We start from the raw sequence: 22,295 nt of genomic DNA on the forward strand, positions 1-22,295 counted from the left end.
AAATGAGACTCTCCCATCTCAAAATAAATAAATAAATAATAAAAACAGTTTTAAAAAATGTTGGGAAAAAGTAGAGGAAAAATCAGTTATCCAGAAGCATACCCACAAAAAGAATTTATTTGCACTGTACTTGGAGACAGTTTGATATCATATATTGGATGTTTTCTATGTAGTTACCAGGCTAAGAACTAACCCAATTTTACTTCTTCCTATAGCTACCAGTTCCACTCAGTTCATATTGACCTCAAGTTCTTCCTAGAAATACTTATTATATTTTTAATTCTTTTCCACCTAACCAAATACTGGGACAACTCTCCAAAACCCAGAAACTTAGTCCTTAAGCTGCCATTCCCTAGAAAGAAGATGTATTTCCTCACTGTCTATCTTTAAGTGGGTAATGGAACTCTCACCAGTTCAGCTGAATTTTCTGTATTGCTTTCTCAGAATTACTTGGCAATTCTAGGAGTTGCAACTGTATTACATTAATTCATAGCACAAGGTAATTTAAATTCTCCCCAAGTCGTAGTCATTAAAATTTTTCATTTAAATATCACCACAGTGACTTTTATGCAAACAAATCCCCAGGAGCCAATAAATGATTTAGAATTAGATTTCCTTTTCTTCGCTATGGCGAGTAGCAACTTGGGAAAGAATTGTACTTCATTTTCTCTAGAATATAAATTTTCCAGACTGCAAAACCTGAAGTTCAAGAAGGAAATGTTAGGAATAATTTCAAGGAAATGCATATAGACACCTAAATGAGTGTTTGGCCCTCAATAAAAACAAGTGAAAGAGCAATCTTATAAAGTACTGTCTTTTCTTAAATAACTGCCTTTTCTTTTTTCCAGCTGGGTGGGGACAAAAATGAAAAAGAAAACAAATAGGAGGAAAAATGACTCTTTTCAAGCTGATCATATAGTTTGGTCACTGAAAACCATAAATGTGAGCCATATCTCTAGAGATTTATATCTTACTTTCCTACTGATTGTAGGAAAGATCCAAAATACATCTAAGCTGGTAATTTTAAAAAAATAGCTCTGGTTAAGAGATTAAAAGGCTTTTTGCTACTTTGAACCTGAATTGGCCAACGCCAACTGACTCTACTGGAACTCTAGTGACCTTTCGGGGGAGAGATTTTTCAGATTTTCTGGCTCTGCAATTTAAGTAATTCAATGGCGGCTCTTAACCTCTGTCAATTTCAGTGTAACTTAACCTCTTTCCATCTCAATTTGCTTGTCTTTAAAATGTGGATAATGATAGCACTCACTACATCAAGCTGCTATTGGAATTACATAAGGTAATGTATGACAGTGCTCAAATGCTTAACACACAACCACTCAATAAATGTTAGTAACTGTCTTCTCTGATACTAGTTATAATTTAGCAGGCCCTAGTACTGCAATTTGAATTAGAATAATAACTCAGATGATTACATCTCACAAAAGCCAAGAGCATTAAATATTTAAAGAGAAACCTATAGGTTTACACTCAGGCAAAAGCAAACAACCACCCTGCTTGTTGGAGATACAGAGAGCTTCCAGGCAACCAGAACCTGATGTCTTCGCCTGGGGAGAAAACAGGCTACACTCCAGAGGCCTGAGAGCCAACTCTGCCCTAGGCATTAGTAACAGGGCTTGAGTACAGTCAACATCTCATCGGGAGACTGTATGTGCCTGAGAAACACCACTCGCTGGGTGGTAAAATTGCGGCTCTGTGAATAAGAGCTTCGTGATAACTAAAGAGGTACAAGATTCTTTGTGCGAGATACCTATTATCAGATGATAACACCTTTTAAAAATGAAAGGGGAAAACCAGTACAATAGTACAAAGCATAAAACTTTACAAAGAAGTTTGCCTCGTCACCCAGCAAAATGTGAAGATATCCTTTTAACAGAAATTTTGAGGATTTTTGAGGACAAACTTTACTAATCACCATAGCACACATGTCTGAAGCTACCAGCATTATTCTATTCTCATGTGATCATGGATATTCCAAGAGTCAAGAGACATCAAAGTTTTGATGACTTCACAAAATAACTGTTTAGTTAAAAAAAAAAAAAAAATCCATGACTTGCTGAAGCTTTGGCACACAGAACAACCAACAATCAGAAATTTGTATTTCTGTGAAATCATTAGCAATGTAAATAGGCATTCGATCCTTCTTAAAGAAAATGATGTCTAATTGATAATAGTGAACTTTAAAAGCCCACAGGAGACTTTTAAGGGATATAACAACCATTTTTGTGAAAGATTTTTGGATTTATATGACAAAATTATGACTCTGCAAGCTCAAAACTCATTTTTTTAGTTATTTAAAAATTACTTTAAAAGCATGTATGACCACACCTATACAAATAGATACACAGACATGAATCAGAAAGAACACTTACTGTCATTTCATTCATGCTCAGTAGCGTAGGGCTAGGTGGCAAGGTGCCCAAGCGAAATTTGAAACCATCTTCTAAAGTCATTCCCCAGAATTGGCTGTAGTTCTGTGCTGTCCATCTGCCTTACAAATGAAAGAGAACAATGTGCATAATGTGTCTAGGTTATATGATATCACTTTTATAAATACATTATCATTTATATTTCTGAAATTATTCAGCAGCAAATCTCACAAAATGGGAACTATTACTGTAGGCTTGCTATCTTTTATATATGACTACTTTAATAATCAAGGCTATGAAATACTCTTTCTAAACTAGGTCCATTTCAATTATTTCAATGACTCATATGAGGATCATAAGGCTATATCAATATAGACTGAAACAAATGAAATCTTTACATATTCTAAAAGGATTAAGTGGCAATAAGGCCAATATAAGCAGTTTCCTTTAAATGCCATTAAGTGCAGTTTAGAAAGATGCTTGACTATACAGAAATGTACTTATAAATTAAATGTGCTTATAAATTAAATAGAGTCAAATTTATATTTGAAAAGAAGTTTATCAGGTAAAAAGAAGCATACATGACAAATTGAGAACAGAATAGTTATACTTTAAGAAAATTATAATGGTGCTAATTAATTGGATATTAAAAAAGTCTATCTTATATAAAATGATTTAATTTGTGTTAAATGCTCGATAATCAATAATAATATAAAGTCAACTGATGTGAAATTAGGTAATAAAAAGTGCATATTTTTCTAGAGATATATTTTTTGTTCTTACATAAGAAAAGAAACTTTGTTTTCAAAATTTAATATTGAAATTTGAAGACAAGAAAAATGCCTTAAGTGATGATAGTAAATGAAAAATGAGAAAGGAAAGTAATTTAATTGTTGCTTTTTTGAATTATCTACAACTTGAGGGCAATGTATCTTCAGTACTTAAGTCAAACCTAAACTTTATCCTGTGTTGTGTTTATCACCAAAATTGTTTATAATATGATAGGCTCTGAGGCATGATTGAAAGTACAATTCAATTTTCAATAATTTACCTGGCAAGTTAACACTTTTCTTTAATATGATTGTTTTGTAAAATATTTAGCAACTTTCAGCTACAATTTAAAGGGTAATCTCTATTACTCAAGGAATTTCAATAAGGAAACCTCTGACTATATTAGATCTTGTAGCATAATTCAAGAGACTAGCAGGACTTGTCTTGGTCAAAATTGTGATATCAGTAAAGTACGTTTTTGGTGGCCTATACTAGTAGTTTTCAAATACAGGTCAAAGGCATAGGTCATTTAATTAAGCATTCAATTTAGTAAGCAGGGATGAGCATTTAAAAAAAAATAAAAGAGAAGATAGGTTAGAAAATAGCAGAGTTTATTGCAATAGTGAAGTAAGTACTATTTCTCTTTCTCACTCCCAACCCCTTACATGTGTGTGTATGTGCATGTACTGGATAACAAAGTAAAATGTATGTTTTACTGTGAGTTATGCTCAAAAAAGTGTGAAAAGCACTACTACCCTATACAGTGCTCTTTGACCTAGACTTTGAACTTTCCTTTTAATACAATTTATCATTTATTGAACTTCCTCAATATATTCTATTTTCTGATAAACACTGGAAATATAATATGAATACATTTCTCTACACTCAAGAAGCTCATACCCTAACAAAGACTAAAAAGATAGAAAGGACTTCATTGCATGTCATTTGTTAGCAGTAGGTCAAAATATAATCAGAGTAGAAGATTCACACATAGCTCTGCCTGGAGGAGTTGGCACATTTTTTACAGAAAGTGAATTTAGTGTTCAGTCTGGAAAGACGAGAATGAATTTGGCAGCCAGAGGTGAAAAGAAGACAGCATTTATTCGAAACAAAGGCACCTAGAGCAAAGCATACGTGTTTGAAATTGGGTGGCAACTTTAGGGAATGGCAGGTAAGTTAAATGCTTAAACTATGAGAGGGGACAGGGACACAGGGGCTGAAAAAAGGTGTAAAACAAGAGTTAGTAAAGAAGCATTTGGGCCAGGGAGTTATTTATGCTAAGGAGGATAGTTCCATAAACGATGGAGTACCATTGAGGATCTCTGGAAACAGAGACACGAGGAAGGTCATTTCAAACTAGGATAGATAGAAAAATATTCTAGAATATAGCCTAGTAATGGAGGAAATAAATATCTGAGAGAAAACTTTGAGTGTGAGTCTTAGCAAGACCTGATGACTGAGAGTGCAAAGGAAGGGAAAAAGTCTAACTAATTTCAAATTTTCTGGCTTGGTTGGCCAAGTGGAGGGAGATGCCTGTAACCAAGGATTGGTAGAAGTTCATCCCTTCAGTTTAGGGGTTGCTGATTTCCAGAAACCAGTGAGGAATCAAGGCAAACTTATCCAACAAACTAGATTTTGAGTTAATAAGATAACTCAAGTGGAGATGTGTTAGGTTAAAAATGGCCACAAATTATTTCCAGCACTTTCCATCAAGAAGTCTATTTCTCTATCCTTTGAATGTGCACTGACCCAGCAACTTGCTTTGCACAATAGAAAGCAGTAGAATTGGTACCAGGCATCTATCAAGTGTAAGTCTCAAAGAGGACTTGTGCAGCTTCCACTAATGCCCTATTAGAACTATTATGATGAGAAGCAGCCAAGGCTAGCCTGCTGGAGATGCACCAGCACCAATCACCAGCATGGGCATAAGGCTAGCCCAGACAATTCAGCCCCAGTTAAGGCTCTAGATCAGGAGTCCTCAAACTTTTTAAACAGGACGCCAGTTCACTGTCCCTCAGACTGTTGGAGAGTGCGCACTGTGGGCCCGGGACGAGTCGGCTGCTAAGCAGGACAGGCAGCGGTGGCAAAAACACCCAGAGGGCCGGATAAATGTGCTAGGCAGCCCACATGTGGCCTGCGGGCCATAGTTTGAGGATGCCTGCCTAGATGTCTAGAAACACACCCATAACACCAGAAGAGACCAGCAAAAAAGCCTCAGCTGAGTCCATTCCACATTGCTGATGTGAACAAATGAGAAGCTTGTGGTTTTGAACTGCTAAATTCTGGAATGGCTTTGTTACACAGCAGCAGATAACTGAAACAGTTAAGTATCTTCCTTTATTCCACTAAATTGTTTATCATTACTTGTGTCACTAATTTGGCGCTTATATTCTGCCCTATCATTGGAAATCCTTTTTTAAAGGTATGACATATTGGCTCCTCAGAAAGATGGTAACTTCCTGTAAGACACAAATTATTTATTTGTAACCTCAGCAACACCACAAGCGGAACACATGTTTTATTAATATCAATTGGTTGCACTGAAAAATTATACAGAGAATAAAAAAGCACTGAAGTACATGATGTAGAATGAATAAAGACTTGGATCTAAGATACTGCCAAGATGCAGGAAGGAAATATTTTAAAGTAAAGTTTATATATTTGTATGTAGGCTATTTCTAAAAGCACTTAATAAATATTGAATGATATATTATACTATGAAAGCGATTTGGGCACCAGGAAGAAAGAATAGCTCCAAATCAGAACTTTCTTTTAAATTCAAGGATTTTCTCCTTTTTTTTCCCCTGGCAAATAGCTTTAGTTTTATTTCTTTTCTTCATAGTTTGTTCCTTTTATTTAACTTTATTTTTTCGTCTGTGTATGTCTCCTTGTGCTACAATTATACTTCACTATCTACTCTTTTAAAGTCCAGTCATGTTTTAGTGTTTGCTACTAAAATGCAAAGCCCATGCCTCTAACTAGTCCTAGGATATGCTCGAAATACACAAGTGATGAAAAGAAAGTTCTTCTTGCTAAGGAAGGCAGCCTTCCCAACAACTTCTGCACTAAAGTGTACCATATTGTTTTAGACTGTGGTCTCTTGTGTATTCTGTTAACAGTGCTTATGGTTTCTTGGAAATGTGTGTTAATTAGGTGCAGCAGTTGAATCCTTTTAGGAACCTGATTCAGATAATTTCTCAAGATGACACATACTCTCATGTTCTTTGAGTGATTTAAATATAATTTAGCCAAGAAAAATTATAATTGGTTTTCCTAGAAATACTTAAAATGTCCTCAATTATCACCTAAAATATTGGTTACACACACACATACACACAGAGGAATTGAGAATGGTTTAAGACTATTAATGTCAATAAATGTGACTTTCTGTATTTTGTGACTTCCAAGAAAATATTTTGGATACATTGAAATTCAGTGTCTCCACTGTGGTGGGAAACATAACATCTGTTTGTGGAAGGAAATGGTATTGCTATTTTTAAAAATTACATCTCAAGATTATTTCATTTTTCTAGTTGCTTGATAATAGATCTTCTCATGTGAAGTCTTTTGCAGAATATGGAAGATGTTATCATGGGTATACAGACATTTGATCAACGGCAGTGAAGAAATCCAGAGGCAGATACCAGCCAGTCTATTTATCTTTTTTTCAGTTCTACAAAGAAAGCTGGTGTTGGGTGTCTACATCCTAATTCCTTTATGTAAGCAGAGATGCCAGCTAATTTATTAATCCCTAGACAAGCACAGGTATTTCCAATGTGTAAGTATCAATCATCCCCAGTTTTAGTTTGCTAGCAAAGCAAAGTGGCTCCACCTGTCTTTTGACTTGACCGTGAATAAAATTGGCTAGCTATCAGTCATTTCAGTGAGGTTTTCTAGATTGACTTGTTATTTAGGGGATCATTAAGACACTCTCCTTTTAATGTCAGATTCTACCCAGGGTGGCATGGTTGGGACAGCAGCAGAGGGAAAGATGGTTAAGCATGAATTAATCAATTTTGCTGACTTCCTGATTTTGCCTAAATACTTATCCAAAATACAGCTGCCTCCACTCTGTTTACCTACACCATGACATTGCTCTTTCCTAGATGATTTATGACTATGTTCTACATTTCTTTTTTATTTGTGCATTTTAATTTTCAACTACTTAATGTTTACCTTTGCATTCTAATTTTACTTGTCTTCTATCTCCTTTCCCATATCTCTCCCACTGTTGCTTTTTAAATAATGACCATTTTTAGACAGTCAATACATTGAAACCTAGGAAAAATGAGTGTGCCAAGAAGCATACAGAGCAAGATTTCTCTCACCCATAGTCTCCTTTATTGATGTTTTCAATTAATTCTGGATGAACAAGGCATACATGCTGGGAACATTTCCACTGCTGTCCTGAGCATGTGCTGCAAAGATACAACAATTACAAAAGTGGTATGGCCTTTATGGACTATATTTCAAAATTAGTAATAAGAGTTGCACATTGTGAAGGCATAAAACATAATTTTTAAAATTAATGATAGCCATATGCCTATTTGATTCTCAGCAAAAATACATCATAAAACATACCCCTCAATATGCTCTTATTAGCCACCCCCTTAATATGCTCTTATCCTCTGTTGCAGGCAATTAATAAATGATATGATCACATATTCATTGAAGTTTGAAAACACAAGACAATTTGGACAGTAGATTAATATACTTATATTTGGAAACTTTCTGCAGATTAATCCTTTTAAAGTAGCATGTTTTTATATACCAGTTATTGTGCTCAAAAAAATATATAATTTGCCTGTAGTACATCAGACTGTTTGTAATTAAGAGGTATATTTAATGCAGGCCTGCTGTGTGATAAAGTTTCATTATCAAGAACATTAAACTCAAGCATTAAAGACATATTCATAATTAAATTTTTCACATTCATTAAAATTAAATATACTTATAAATACTTACAAATATGTGTTGTTTTATGACATATGATTCTGCCTATATGTATTTAAATGTATGTTTTGTTTCACAAATATTGTTTTTATTTGAAGAAAACATATACAGACAGTAGAATTCAGGTAAAGTGCTACTTAAACTCATTACCAGGAGTTGCAGTTTTCTTTAATTACTGATCCTTCATCATAATGATGACCATCTCTGAAGCAACCTGTTGACATAACATATAAACAAAGGAATATTCTAAATTGAGTGATAAAATCCATTAATATAACAAGTAATCTAAAATTGTGGTTAATTTTTCAAATATACAAAAATATTTGGTGCCAATCTGATAGAAATGCACATCTGGTATATGTCAAGGTTCATACATTGAATTCTGGGTTTGTTCCATGAGCTTTTATCTTTAAACTGCATGTTATGTTCCAATAGAGAGGATTTGTAAAGCACTAAAACCAGATTGCCAGGAAATTAATCATTCAAAAAATAATTAATGTTTCTAAATAGATAAGCAATATAATAGTATTTGAATCAATTTATGGCATTTCACATTAAAAAACTAATCAAGTCTCATAAGTGATTATAATTAATTAGATACGACTAGAACAAATAGCTCATAGCTTTGGACCAAATACAAAGTCAAGTCATTGAATTTACTTTACAGAGATAAATTCTATTCTTTTTCTTCAGGATTTGGATCAGGAGAAAAATTCATGAAATAAATAAGATTGTAGCCATTTATCCTCCAAATCCAAATGTTTCTCAACTACTAACTGAAACTAGTTGTTAACTAGTTTACCAGGTTATATAAACTACTCAAAGGAGATGAATGGTGAATTTGCATATGAAAGACATCAATAAGATATGGTGAAAATAGTAGCCTAGTTATGAATTAAATCCTTTTGAAAATATAACCTGTCAAATTTAAAATTAACATTAAATTAGCAAAAGGGACTTTACTTTGTCTCATGAAATTTTTTTGACAGAACATATAATTGACATATCACATCAATGACCTTGAATTAAATAAGATGAATTCTAATTTTTTATTCAGAAAATCATAGGGGAAAATACACTGTTAAAAAATATTCCAAGGGAACTGGTTTAACTTCCAGCCACAATGTCACAAAAGCCAGTTATGAAATTAGCTATCCTTAGATTTTCCAAAAAATTGTTTCATAGGAAACATTTTACAACTGCTCCTCCCCTACATGTGCTATGTTTCATATTTTAACAGTCTGTTTAATGAATTTAGTTTTTGCGTGTTTACGTCTATTCATTGTTTCCCCATGGATTTTGGACAGTTCATAGTCATGTGATGAGAGAAGGAAATCACCTGTCTCCTGACCTCAGGCTTCTTAATGCAGCAAACCCAGGAGGGGGGGAGATTTAACTTTAAATCAAATTTAGGGTTATAACAGCTACCTAAAACTAGGCACTTTTAATAACTGAACTGACAATCTGTTTGTAACTTAAAGAAACCCTAGAAGTTTTTGCTACCTAGGAGTAACAGAAAATTCATGCAATGATCCAAGTTTTCCTTCAAAGGCAAGGGAAGTATTTCCCTGATCCTTCTTAAAAGGAGAGTGAAGAATAAAAACAAAGCTGATTTTTTAATCATATCTCATGAATCGTGAATATTCAACATACGAGTTACATGGATAAAGGGAGCAGAAACCACAAAGGTCCTAAAGGAAAAAAACTATCCCTTCTTTAACTCCAGCCAATATTTTTTTTTTAATTATTTTTTTTATTTTGGTATATTATGGGGGTACAGATTTTAAGGTTTCAATAAATGCCCATTTCCCCCCCTCCCCCCAAAAGTCTGAGTCTCCATCATGACCATCCCCCAGATGGTGCACATCTCACTCACTATGTATGTATATACCCGCCCCCCTCCCCCCTCCCACCTGCCCAATACCCTATTACTGTAGCACCTATGTGTCCACTTAGGTGCTACTCAGTTAATACCAGTTTGCTGGAGAATATATCTGGTGCTTGTTTTTCCATTCTTGGGATACTTCACTTAGTAGTATGGGTTCCAGCTCTAACCAGGAAAATATAAGGTGTGCTATATCACCATTGTTTCTTAGAGCTGAATAGTACTCCATGGTGTACATATACCACATTTTATTAATCCATTCTTTGATTGATGGGCACTTGGGCTGTTTCCACAGCCTTGCAATTATGAATTGTGCTGCTATAAACATTCGAGTGCAGGTGTCTTTTTTGTAGAGTGTCACTGGATCATTTGGGTAGATGCCCAGCAATGGGATTGCTGGATCAAATGGTAGATTCACTTGTATCGCTTTAAGGTATCTCCATATTGCTTTCCACAGAGTCCAGCCAATATTTTTTAAGTCAAGAGAATATTATTACTAGACCCACCCCAAATGATTAGCACTAAATCTCATGTTAACAAAAACTTCATTTCTCGGTCATTCTTTCCTAATATCAAGTCTGAAAGCATTCCAAGGTACATGGTTTAACTTCTAGTATCAAGTCAGAGTGAACTATGAGACTCTATGTTCACTTTAACCACACTTGAGAATTGGTCTCTTGAGCAAAAGCCATCAGTTACATCTGCCCCTGGTCAAAGTGCTAACACAGCAAAGCATCAGCTTCTGTAAATACCGAGACACATTCGCTCTCTCCTTTGCTGAACTCCTTTCCAACTTCAATGTGTCCCTCATTCTCTGCATGGCATTTAGAAGAGATCTTTTAAAATATACATTGTGCCACTTTCTACTTAAAAATATTCAAGTTGTTTCCTATCAAATTTAGAATAAAATCAAACTTGTTACCTGACCTGTAAGGCCTTACCCCAAATGTGTCTGTGCTAATCTCTGCCCTTGTCACTCCTGTTGAGCTGGCTGGGATGGAGGTTTCCAGAAAAATAAAGGATTAGCATAATAGTAGTCAGGGGGGAGAGAGAGAAGTGGATGGATATAATTTGGGGGTAAAACAAATGAGATTCACTTATGGATTGATTTTGGGAAATGAGGAAACAAAGGAATCAAGGATGTGTCATTAAGACTTTGGCTTGAGCAATAGAGGGGCAATAAAGCTATTCACTGAAATAAGAAATAGGCTGTGTCAAGAAATCAAGAGTTCTGCCTTACATATCATAGATTTAGAGTAAATCTAGGCTAGATATCCTAATGCAGATGTCAAGTAGACAGTAGCTTATGGAAGACCAGAGTTAGGTCAAGGGCTGGGCATGAATTTGGGGGATACCAGCATACATATATACTTTTTTAAAACCAGAGACTAAATAAAAGTCTTGTGGAAACAGTGTACATAGGTAAGAGAAAGTGATCCGGGACTGAGCTCAAAATACTCCAGCTGACAACTTTCAGAAGAGGAAACTCAGAAGGAGTGTCCTGTGAGGAAGCAGGGAATCCAGGAGGCGGTGGTGTCATGGAAAGCTAGGCAGGAAGGTATTTCATGCATGCGAGGTGTTCAGCTGGGGGCAGTACTGCCGGGAGACCAAGAATGAAAAAGCAGACATCTGAATACTACATTTGGGAATGTGGGAGTCACCGGTACCCCTGCCAAGAGAGATTTCACTGAAGTAGCAAAGGGTGACACCCTGTAGGAATGGGTTGATGAGAAAGAGTTCCTTCCTTGGAAGGAAGGAAGCCAAATTTTTCTTTCAGATATTGTGCCATTAAAGGGAAGAAGGAAATGGGATGGTATAGCTAATTAGGGCATGAAATCAAAGAAGGCCTCTTTTTAAAGTTGGGGGAGACAAAAACACATTCTGTGAATTGATGGTTAATCAGAAGAGAAGGGAAAAAGTGATGCTAAGAGAAAGAAACAAAGAGAGTGAGAGAACTATAAGGGTGAAGATCTTGAGAAGACAAGAGAAGATGGGATCCAGAGCTCAAGAAGGGGAATAGATTCAATGTTAGCTGCAACCCAGATGGAGGTAGGCTGAAAACTGTGATGGTGGAGAGATGAGATGATTCCTGTCTGGTAGCTTATTTTCTCAGTTACGTATGTCTGAAGAACCTCAGAGTAAGTGAGTAAATTGGCTATATACATAGCATCTTAACCAAAAATAAATAAATAAAACAAAAATTAATGACTGTTGAAATTAAGGGAGTTTTGCAACTTTAACAGTCTTTAATGCAAAATTAAGGAAATCATATACTTAGAGAATGAAATTGTTGGTCTTAGTTATTGAGAAAAGATGATAATATATCTGTAACTTATTGTAAAATACTTCATCGCAGTGTGTTATAAAAGTCTGTGCTGGTCTGAACTTCTCTGCAGGAAAGGCAGCTGCTTGCTCTAATCAGGAATCCACACCCCAGGGGTGGTCAGTAGCATTCATTCTGAAAGGCCAGACCTCAGGGCACCTGCTACAAGTACTTCCATTATCCGTATTTGGACCAACACGAGAGGATTAGTATAATAAATGTCAGTATTGGGCTTTCATTGGTAAAACCAGTGGCTCGTTAATCAGCATACTGGAGCTAGGTAATCAGCTGTCATTGATTAAATTAATAGTGCTCAATTTATGTTTAGCTAAAATATTTCAAAATCACATCTCACTCTTTCACAGTTTATATGTATCTCCTAAGGTTATAAACCTGTACTCTTAGACCTGGTACCCCAGGATTGATCTTTGTCCTTTGTCCAGCCATCTGGGTAGGAAGATTTGTCATTCCCTGATACCCACTGTAAGGGGAACAGAGTTCTACCTCTGTAAATATTACCATATGTGCCTCCAATAAATTTTCCATGCAATGTAGATGTGGGAACACCTAAAAGGCCAGGAAGTTGAGACTTCATAAAGCCTACAAAAGTTGTATGAATTAGTTTGTGTCATATTTTTGTAACTGTCAATATGTGTGGCAGAGTTTGGACTCTGATTTATCTTCATTATAATATGGTAAAGGAGGTTGTGGAGGAGTAAATAACCCTCATCCAATTCAGACATGTCAGTGGCTTACATACATTTTTTTTTACCAATGCAAACATATTGTGCATAATCAAATTAACTTAAGTCTGTTCACAGCAGATGGTGTACTAGACTCTTTCCTTAATATCTGCTACACCAAAAGATTATGTCTAGAAATTCCACCCTGGCTCTGTTTCAAACACCATCAGGGATTTTCCATATCTGACATTTGAAGTCCTCCAATTACTGCATGTTACTTTCAGATATGGGTAAAAGAAAATCAGAGAAGGAAGATATTTACCAATATACTCTACTTCCAATTTATACAGAAGGGACATATTTTTTAATCCTTAAGATAAAGTACACAGTTTTAAGTCATTGATTTAAATAGTTCTTAGTTCAGGCATGATAAAAAGAATTAGACAATACCATGTAACTAGATCATTGAAAAATAATATCTAATAGATCAGCAAATGAAAAGCATAGTATCTCAAAGGAAAGTTCCTTTATTCATGAAAAATAGTACAAATAAAATACCATTGTCTTTTTATTTTAATTTTCCACATTTTAAAATGTTGTGTAGTACTCTTTTCAAGCAGCTACTTTCAAAAGCAAGATAAAACAAAAGAAAAAAATTATCTTTGTGAGAGCAATTATAGTCTCATGTGAACTTTTGCTACTAAATAAAATGATTAATTGCTACCCTCTATAATGAATGGAGTAAAACCTATATCTGGAACACAAGTTCTACCTAAAATATGGCCCTAAATTAAAGTCTTAACAAAATTCTAGTTCTCACGCGAAAGTAAATATTGAAGAAGTGGCAACTTCTTTTTTGAATGGACTATATTTCTCAAATAAGAAAAGCTCATTTTAGCACATTAAAAACACTACAGCCTATAATATGATACTAAGGCTCAAGTTAATATTAAATTGATAAAATAACTTTCAACAAAATGCAGATATCTAGACAGTCACTGTGTTTTTAGAGTATTCCACATTCTTAATTTCTGGCAGAGACTGCTGATTGTTCCTAATATCATTTCCTACTATTTTTTGGTAGCAGAACCCCATTTGCAGCTAGGCACATTAACACTAACACACCACTACGCAAAGCAAAACAAAACAAAACAAATTTTGGTGCTCAGCCTCTCTCCACGGTTGGCATGGCCATGCAATTATGTTTTGTCCAAAGAGATGGGAGCAGAGGTGCTCTTCTATGCTCTAGAATGTCTCCTTCAAATGTGGAAACTGCACCCTCCTTTCTCAGTTTTATTGAGTGGGTCTCAAATATGATTTTTGGACATGAGGAGCCCAACTGGATCCTGAATACAAGGCTCTATTCTAGCAATGGTGGAGCAGATAGCTAGATGGAGCTTGGTCTTTAATGACACAGTGAATCCAGGCAAAATATACTCTGTGTTAAAAATGTGTATGGTAACTAGAGTTGTCATCAATCTGATACAATCTTATCTGGTACAGAGTATTTATTAAATATTAGGTATTAACTATTGTAAAGTGCTCAACTTTCCAGTTGAGATTGTAGGGTAATAGTATTGTACACACTGAATCCACATGTGGCATATTATTCACTTGCAATGGTTTCTAATTTTTCACATACTTAAGTCTTCTTACCCACATAGATCATAAGTTTCTGGGGGTCTAGGACTTACAATACTCTTTTCTTACCACTCTCAATGCTTACCACAATTATGAATGTCTAATAAATTTTAAATACTATCAATTACTCATGTAAGAATTGCTCATTGAAACTATGGATGAACAATAATACTTTATACATACCTTTTAAAACTACTTGATGTAGGAAAAATCATGCCTTGGAAAATAGTTTAATTCTTTAGATAATGTAGGAATAAAATTAATATTTAATTTAACCAATAAAGAATTTGAAAAAATAAAAATTCTCTAGATAGCAATTCAATCCAAATTCAACCAGTATTTACTAAGCAATTCCCTCTTCATGGCACTGTAATTTTTACACAATAAATAAACTTACTCATACTTACTCTCAAGAAGCTTTCTATATAATTGATATAAAGTAATCCTCCTATTAAACAAGGTGAAATGAAAGAATAAATAAGTTAATACCCCAAAAGTGCTTAGAATAGTTGGATCCACAGTAAGAACTGATAAATCTTAGCTTGTCAGAGGGAGGAATAGTGGGTTCAGTAAGCCAGTAAAAAGCATGATACTCAGAGAGGTCTACTAATTAAGTATCTATAATGTGCAAGGAATTTCCCTTGGCTACAGGGCCCAATCTTGTCACTATTAGAAACTACACTTAAAACAAAATTATGCTGCCTAACTAATCCTGGGCATAGGGCTTTTTATGATGCCATGCCTTATATATTATCATCATGTCACTAATATATATTATTTTCATGTTATTTACCTTCACCAATTTTTTAACAATCATACTGACATGACAAAAATAGAGCTGTTCAATCGAAAATACATCTTCGATTTGCTTACATTTTGAAAGAAATCATCTTCTTTCAAACCCAAAATAAATACAACAGTAAGTGGCCTTAGGATTTCCCCATACAATTGTGCAAATTGTATATTGAACAACAATGAGGAACTCCACTGACAGAAACATTGACCTCTTGCAGAAAATGAGTAAAGTGGGTCAGACAGAAAATAGCAAGGGGTGGGGTTTGTGGCAAAATGGAAAATACATGTATTACCAAAAGGTGACATCCACAACTTATTTCCAGCTGATGGTTGCCATGTAAGACCCATGGACCCTGAATTGCCAGACCTTGCAACTTTTCAAAAGTAGCTGAAAGTCTGGACTTGTAAATGTTTCTAATTCTTATTAATGCTATTTCCTATTGGTCTTATTTTCTCTATGTAGATCATCATATTGTCTGGAAATAATAAAGGTTTTTATCTCTCTTCTTCAGCATGTTTCATTTCAATTTTTTCTCTTAAAGCATTAACAAGGACCTTCTTGTTAAGTAGTAGCAAATATAATAGACATCCATGTTTTGTTACTAGTCTTAAAGGAAATACATTTACAATTTCTCCATTATATATGTTTACTTTGGGGTTTTGGTATGGAAATCTTTACCATGATAAAGAAATGCATTTTCAGCCAGGTGCGGTGGCTCACCCCTGCCTGTAATCCTAGCACTCTGGGAGGCCGAGGCGGGTGAATTGCTCAAGGTCAGGAGTTCAAAACCAGCCTGAGCAAGAGCGAGACCCCATCTCTACTATAAATAGAAAGAAATTAATTGACCAACTAATATATATATATATACACAAAAAATTAGCTGGGCATGGTGGCACATGCCTGTAGTCCCAGCTACTTGGGAGGCTGAGGCAGAAGGATTGCTTGAGCCCAGGAGATTGAAGTTGCTGTGAGCTAGGCTGATGCCACGGCACTCACTCTAGCCTGGGCAACAAAGTGAGACTCTGTCTCAAAAAAAAAGAGACAAAAGTAAAGTAAGTAAGAAATGCATTTTCATTTCTAATAAGAGGTTTGAGAAAAGTTGCCAGATAGTATATGAACTTTCATGAATAAATTGCATTTATCCACAAAAATAATAACCAACTATAATATGATGTTTTTAAATAATATGCAATTCAAAATAAATCTTAAAGTATTCAGGAATAAACATATAATGCCACTATGGAGAAAAATGTTAACTCTATTTAAGGACATTTTCAAAAATCAAAGTGGAGAGACATACTATATTCTTGGATGAGATGTCTTCATATTACAGAGTTCAATTATCTTCAAATAAATCTATAAAGTTTACACAATTATAATCAAAATTGTAGCTGGAGTTTTTGAGGACTTAGATAAATTTATTCAAAATCTGTTTATGGAAGATTAAATGTCTACATGTAATCGGTCAACCTTGTAAAAGGAGGGCAAATAAGTTGACTTACTGGACCAGATGTTAAGACCTTAAAAGGCTGTCGGTAGAAAAAAAGTAAGTCACAGGAAAAAGAAAGCCAAATACTTAAGCAGTGTATGAGAAGAAGCTCTAACCCATTAGTAATCATGAAATGAAAATGACAATGAGAAATCATATTTTACTGACCATATAAGTAAAAGTAACAAAGCTGTATAATACCAAGTGTTAGAGATGTGGGGCAAATGGGTTTTTAAACAGTGCCAGAGGGATTATAAACTGATGGAGTTCCTGAGAGCCATCTGGAAGGACTTAAATAGAATGAATGCATACCCTGGAACCAGCAATCCCAGTCTCATCTGTATCATACATAGGTCTATAAAAGGACATTCATGAGGCTGTCCATCATGGACTCCTTCATACCAGCAGAGTTCTGAAGGCAACCTAGGTACCCACCCACCATGGAGGGAACAGGTAGGTAAATGAGATGTGGGAACAACACAGAGGACTGAGCATCAGTCAAAAGCCACAGACTAGGCATACTTTTGGAGACATAATAGATACTTAAAACATGATGCTGCCTGAAAAAGCAAGAAACAGAATGAGGTCTCTAGCATAATATGGTCTATATAAATTAATAACTCAAACACAAAAAACAAGACCACATGCTTCAAAGGGGTACATAAAAATAAAACAAGGGCAGATTAGCTATGGAGAAAGATGGGGGAAGGGTCATAGACATCAAAAGAAAGAAAGGAAGAAAAAATAGAAGAGAAGGAAGAAAGAAGAGAGAGAGGCAGGAAGGAAGGATGAAAGAAAGAAGGAAAAAAGGAAGTAAGGGAGGGAAGAGGGAAGGAGGAAGGGAACGAAATCCATAAATAAAACAGAAGCCTTTATGGACCAGTAATAATAGTGTACCTTGAATAGACTTTAATTCACCCAACCTTCTCTGCCCAGAGATGGTGAGAAAAAAAATCTAATATTTAATATTTTAAAAGATGCTGTCTATATGGGTCAAACAAACCATATATTCAGACTGATAGGATGCCTGTTTGAGACCTCTAACATATAAGCCTCTGAGATTGACATTCAAGACTCTCCTTGATCTAATCCTTCTTTACATTTTTCCCCACCTACCTAATTACTGATGCCAAACCATGCAGTTTCTTATAAACTCATTTTGTACCTACTACATTCTCAGCTACTCAAACCTATTCCCCCTAATCTCCTCCCCTAAATCACACCATTCATCTTTTGTGACTCAGTTCTAATGTCCTGAGTTCCACCATATTGAGTATATGTCTACCACAGCTATTGCCTCATGTTACCAAAATTATCTCCTATGTCTCTTTCTCTTCTAGAAAGTCCTCAAGAGCAAGACCATGGCTTAGGAAGTTTCTACTTGTGCCCCATGTAGCAGTAGTCTACACTGCTACAAAACTAGTCCAAGCAGCTCTCTCTTCTCATCCTCCAATACTGCCCAAAGTGTGCAATAGACCAGTGCAGGCCTGATCTTTAAAAAATAAAAATCTAACTTCTCTACCCCAGCACCAGACATGTGATTTGTGGGATCAAGTGGAAAATTAAAATGTGGGGCTGTTTTTCAAAAATCATTAAGAATTTCAACATGGCAACATCAGAGCATTAAACCAAGCATGGGACTCTTCTGAGCATGGAGTCCTTTGTGACTGCACTAGCCACACATATAAGAAGCCAACCCTAATCCTCCTTAATATCTTTCAGTGAGTCCTCACAACTAAATCAACTCCCAAAGTCCCTAACATGGCCGGTGAGGTGTGACATAAAATGACCTCTACCCACCTCTCAAAGCTTATCTCACTTAGGTGTTGATCAGTTAATACCAGTTTGCTGGTGAGTACATGTGGTACTTATTTTTCCATTCTTGCGATACTTCACTTAGTGGAATGGGTTCCAGCTCTAGCCAGAAAAATACAAGAGGTGCTATATCACCATTATTTCTTATAGCTGAATAGTACTCCATGGTATACATATACCACATTTTATTAATCCACTCATGTATTGATGGGCACTTCGGTTGTTTCCACATCTTTGCAATTGTGAATTGTGCTGCTATAAACATTTGAGTGCGGGTGTCTTAACTGATCACCACCTAAGTGGACATATAGGAATAACATTTATCGGGCGTCGGGCAGGTGGGAGCGGGGAGGAGGGGATAGGTATATACATACATAATAAGTGTGATGTGCACCATTTGGGGAATGGACATGCTTGAAGCCCTGACTCCAGGTGGGGGAGGGGGGAAGGGGAGGAAAGACAGCACACGTAACCTAAACATTTGTACCCCCATAATATGCTGAAATAAAATTTAAAAAGCTTATCTCACATTCTCCCTAGCCCTCCAGAAGCAGTGGCTTCTTCCAGTTCTAATGTCCTGAGTTCCACCATATTGAGTGGTCCTGGCTTCTTCTTCCAGGTCCTGGGCCATTCCACAACCTCCTCACTCAGGTCTGCCACACTCTTCTGTCAACTCATTCCTCCTCATTCCTCAAGACTCAGCTTAAATGTCTTCCCTGACTGACCCTCCCACCCTGCCTAATATTATAGTATTTTACATATTAATGTCATATTCTGTTACACTTTCTCACAGTACCCTCCATGTTTCCACCAGAGAATTTATCACCATTTGCAATTGTACAGCAAATTTGTTAAATATCTTCCACCCCTCTCCCACAACTTAACTGTGATTTTTTTCATGGAAATAAGACCTTGTCTATTTTTTCTCTTCTCTGTTGTTGCCCCAGCACCAAGCACGATGCCTGGCACAGCAGAGATACTCAAGGTATAATTTTTGATGAATGACTAGATCTTCCATTGCTGCTATAGTATCTTCCACTTTATAGGATTAAATAAATATTTGCTAAGCTATTTATTGGTAAAATGAAAAGGCCTACAATAAATGGCAATTTCATGGGAAATTTTAAATATTGCATATGTGTTTTAAAGAAACATTTCCTTAATTATACAAACATTAAGATGACATTATTGAGAATGAGGGCAATGGCATCTGGATTTTTGAATGAGATATGAATTTTGAAATAAAGATTCTAAGTCCCTAGTTTATCCTAAGTTGTCTTCTAACTATAATTTCTAGTCCTTATCACCCATTCATAGTCATGTGACAGAACCCTGATTAGCCCTGAATTTCTGCTGAGGAGATTTGATAAAATGGGAGACAGAAAAATAAAGCCTCATCTAAGTGTAATTGTAGGGTTTTGTTTTGTTGTTTTTGTTCCAGAGCCTGATTATATCAATTATTCAAAGCCAATAGCCATCCTCCTATAATTAGACCAATATTATAAATACCACCATTCTCATGTTATATTCAACTTCTCTATATGAAACCCTCCTTTCTTCTTGATTATTTTAAAAGTCCCAGACTGGCAAAACAAAACAAAAATAGATGTGAAGAATCTATTTGGTATTACTTAGGCAGGAATGATAACCAAGTTTATTTTATTTTTGTACTGGTTTTAATGGCATTAATACACCACATATTCTAATGCTAGGGGCTCCATTAAGCCCACAAAATAGTAAGTAAATTTTTAGGTAATCAGGCTTGGAACTTTCATGAGAGTCTCTAAGAGGTTACACTCAAAAAGGCTTAAGAGTCCTGATATCATTACATCTGGAAGGAAGGAAGGAAGGAAGGAAGGAAGGAAGGAAGGAAGGAAGGAAGGAAGGAAGGAAGGAAGGAAGGAAGGAAGGAAGGAAGGGAGGAAGGAAGGAAAAGAAGAGTTGAGTTTTAAATAATTCTTATATAAGCTAAATGAGCGTTCAAAGCAGAATCTAGGCCAGTACTTAGGCTGTCAGATCAGAACTTTCCTGAAGGCACTGGTATGACACAGGCACCCTGCATCCAAACTAAAGCACTTCAGCAATGCAAAAAAAAAAAAATTATCTTAGCAATCATAATAATCATTTTCATTTCATTGAAAGAAGGGGGAAAAAAAGAAGGAAGAAAAAGAGAAAGTTTGTCAGATTTTGTTGTTATGAAGTAGGATGACGCTTAAACACATTCCCAAAGCCTACCTTCTGGGTACCAACGCTGTGTGAGAGCAGGCCATTCTTTCTCTTCATGGCAAAAGGATTTGTAATCAGGACAGCAATCAGAATTTTCCCTTTCACAGAATTTATCACAGTAACACAATGCATTCGCCTCATAGAACTGAGTGACACAGCCATCATCTCTGTCTTCACAACAACCAAAATTTCTACAGTATTGCCCTTGGTAAATGGCTCTTTTGAATCGAGTACCTTCCAAAATGGTGTGATTCCTAGTGAAATAAGCTCCTAGGTCAACTTCTCTTTGGGAGAAATACTGCTTCTCCATCCAAATTTCTGTAGTAAAGTAAGATAAGATCAAGATCTTATATCCGGTCCACATTCTCTGGATGTCAGGTACAGCTCCCACCTTCTGTTATATCCAATACCCGTGGCCTTGGGCCCTTCTCCTTGGAGCTTGAATTCTAATCATCAAAACACCTCAGTCTGAACTCTGAAACTGATCTTTTACTTGAACTGAGTATATGTCTTCTAGTTAAACATTAATCAAGAATTTCAATGTCTGCCCAAGATAAGTGTTAGAAATAGATTATCATTATTTCTCCAGAGTTAAAAATGAATAATATTTCATATAAAGCAAAAACCTTGCATCATCAAAATATCTGCATAAAATCTTATACACAGAGAATCGTTGAATATTGCTTGTCCCTTAAAAAAAAAAAAATCTAGATTCTTAAATCAAAAACCTCCCTGGAATATACATGGCCCAAATTATGGCTGTAATAACTACTGGCAAGGTGCAGGAAATTTCAAAGTCAGAAATGCAATTATTCATTTCACCTATTTCCACTGCAACTAAAATCCAGGCTCTCATAAGTCTGCCTCCTAGGATCTGTCATATCAATAACAGTTGCTCTAAATCATGCCTGGTCACACACGGGCTTGATTTCCCATCTGTGCTCCATTTACCTACCAGAAGCATCTTGATTTTAAGGTTTAGTGGAGCCTAATTCAGCTGGAAATTCCCTGAGGGTGACCTTAGTTTCCTCCACCTTAGTCCCTACTTAGCATCAATGTGGAAACTTTCATTGGGAAGGCAGCTAACAAGAGCGGTGGGGGGAGGGAGTTGTGAAGGAATCTCAAAGGTCAAGATGTCTTTAGAGTTTCAGTGGAGCTGTGCATTTACAGTGGGCTTTGCTATACTGTGTTTATTCATTAACTGCAATAACTCCCTTTGGATTAAGGATAAGTAGCCAGCAGACGATGATTCAGCAAGAGTGGCTTAGTGGGCTAGTGGAAAAGACTTATCTTGGCACTCAGAAAACCTGGACTCTGGTCCCTAAG

General features: G+C 35.8%; 1 protein-coding gene across 2 annotated transcripts in view; it reads right to left on the minus strand.

Annotated features, from left to right (window-relative positions):
* The window catches only part of TINAG (tubulointerstitial nephritis antigen), a 79,528-nt gene extending 58,085 nt beyond the window's left edge, over window positions 1–21,443 (minus strand). Inside the window, exons 1-4 of one of the 2 annotated variants that reach the window (XM_012780779.2) lie at window positions 20,979–21,443; window positions 8,262–8,325; window positions 7,487–7,576; window positions 2,391–2,505 (exon numbers count right to left, since the gene is read on the minus strand). In XM_012780779.2, coding sequence (XP_012636233.2) covers window positions 2,391–2,505; window positions 7,487–7,576; window positions 8,262–8,325; window positions 20,979–21,333 — 624 coding nt within the window. In that variant the 5' untranslated portion in view covers window positions 21,334–21,443. The remainder of the gene's footprint in view (window positions 1–2,390; window positions 2,506–7,486; window positions 7,577–8,261; window positions 8,326–20,978) is intronic. The other variant, XM_020287136.2, reaches the window with a different exon arrangement.
* Window positions 21,444–22,295: the final 852 nt, after the last annotated feature.

Source organism: Microcebus murinus, chromosome 5 (assembly GCF_040939455.1).
Source record: "Microcebus murinus isolate Inina chromosome 5, M.murinus_Inina_mat1.0, whole genome shotgun sequence".
Classification (NCBI taxonomy): Eukaryota; Metazoa; Chordata; class Mammalia; order Primates; family Cheirogaleidae; genus Microcebus; species Microcebus murinus.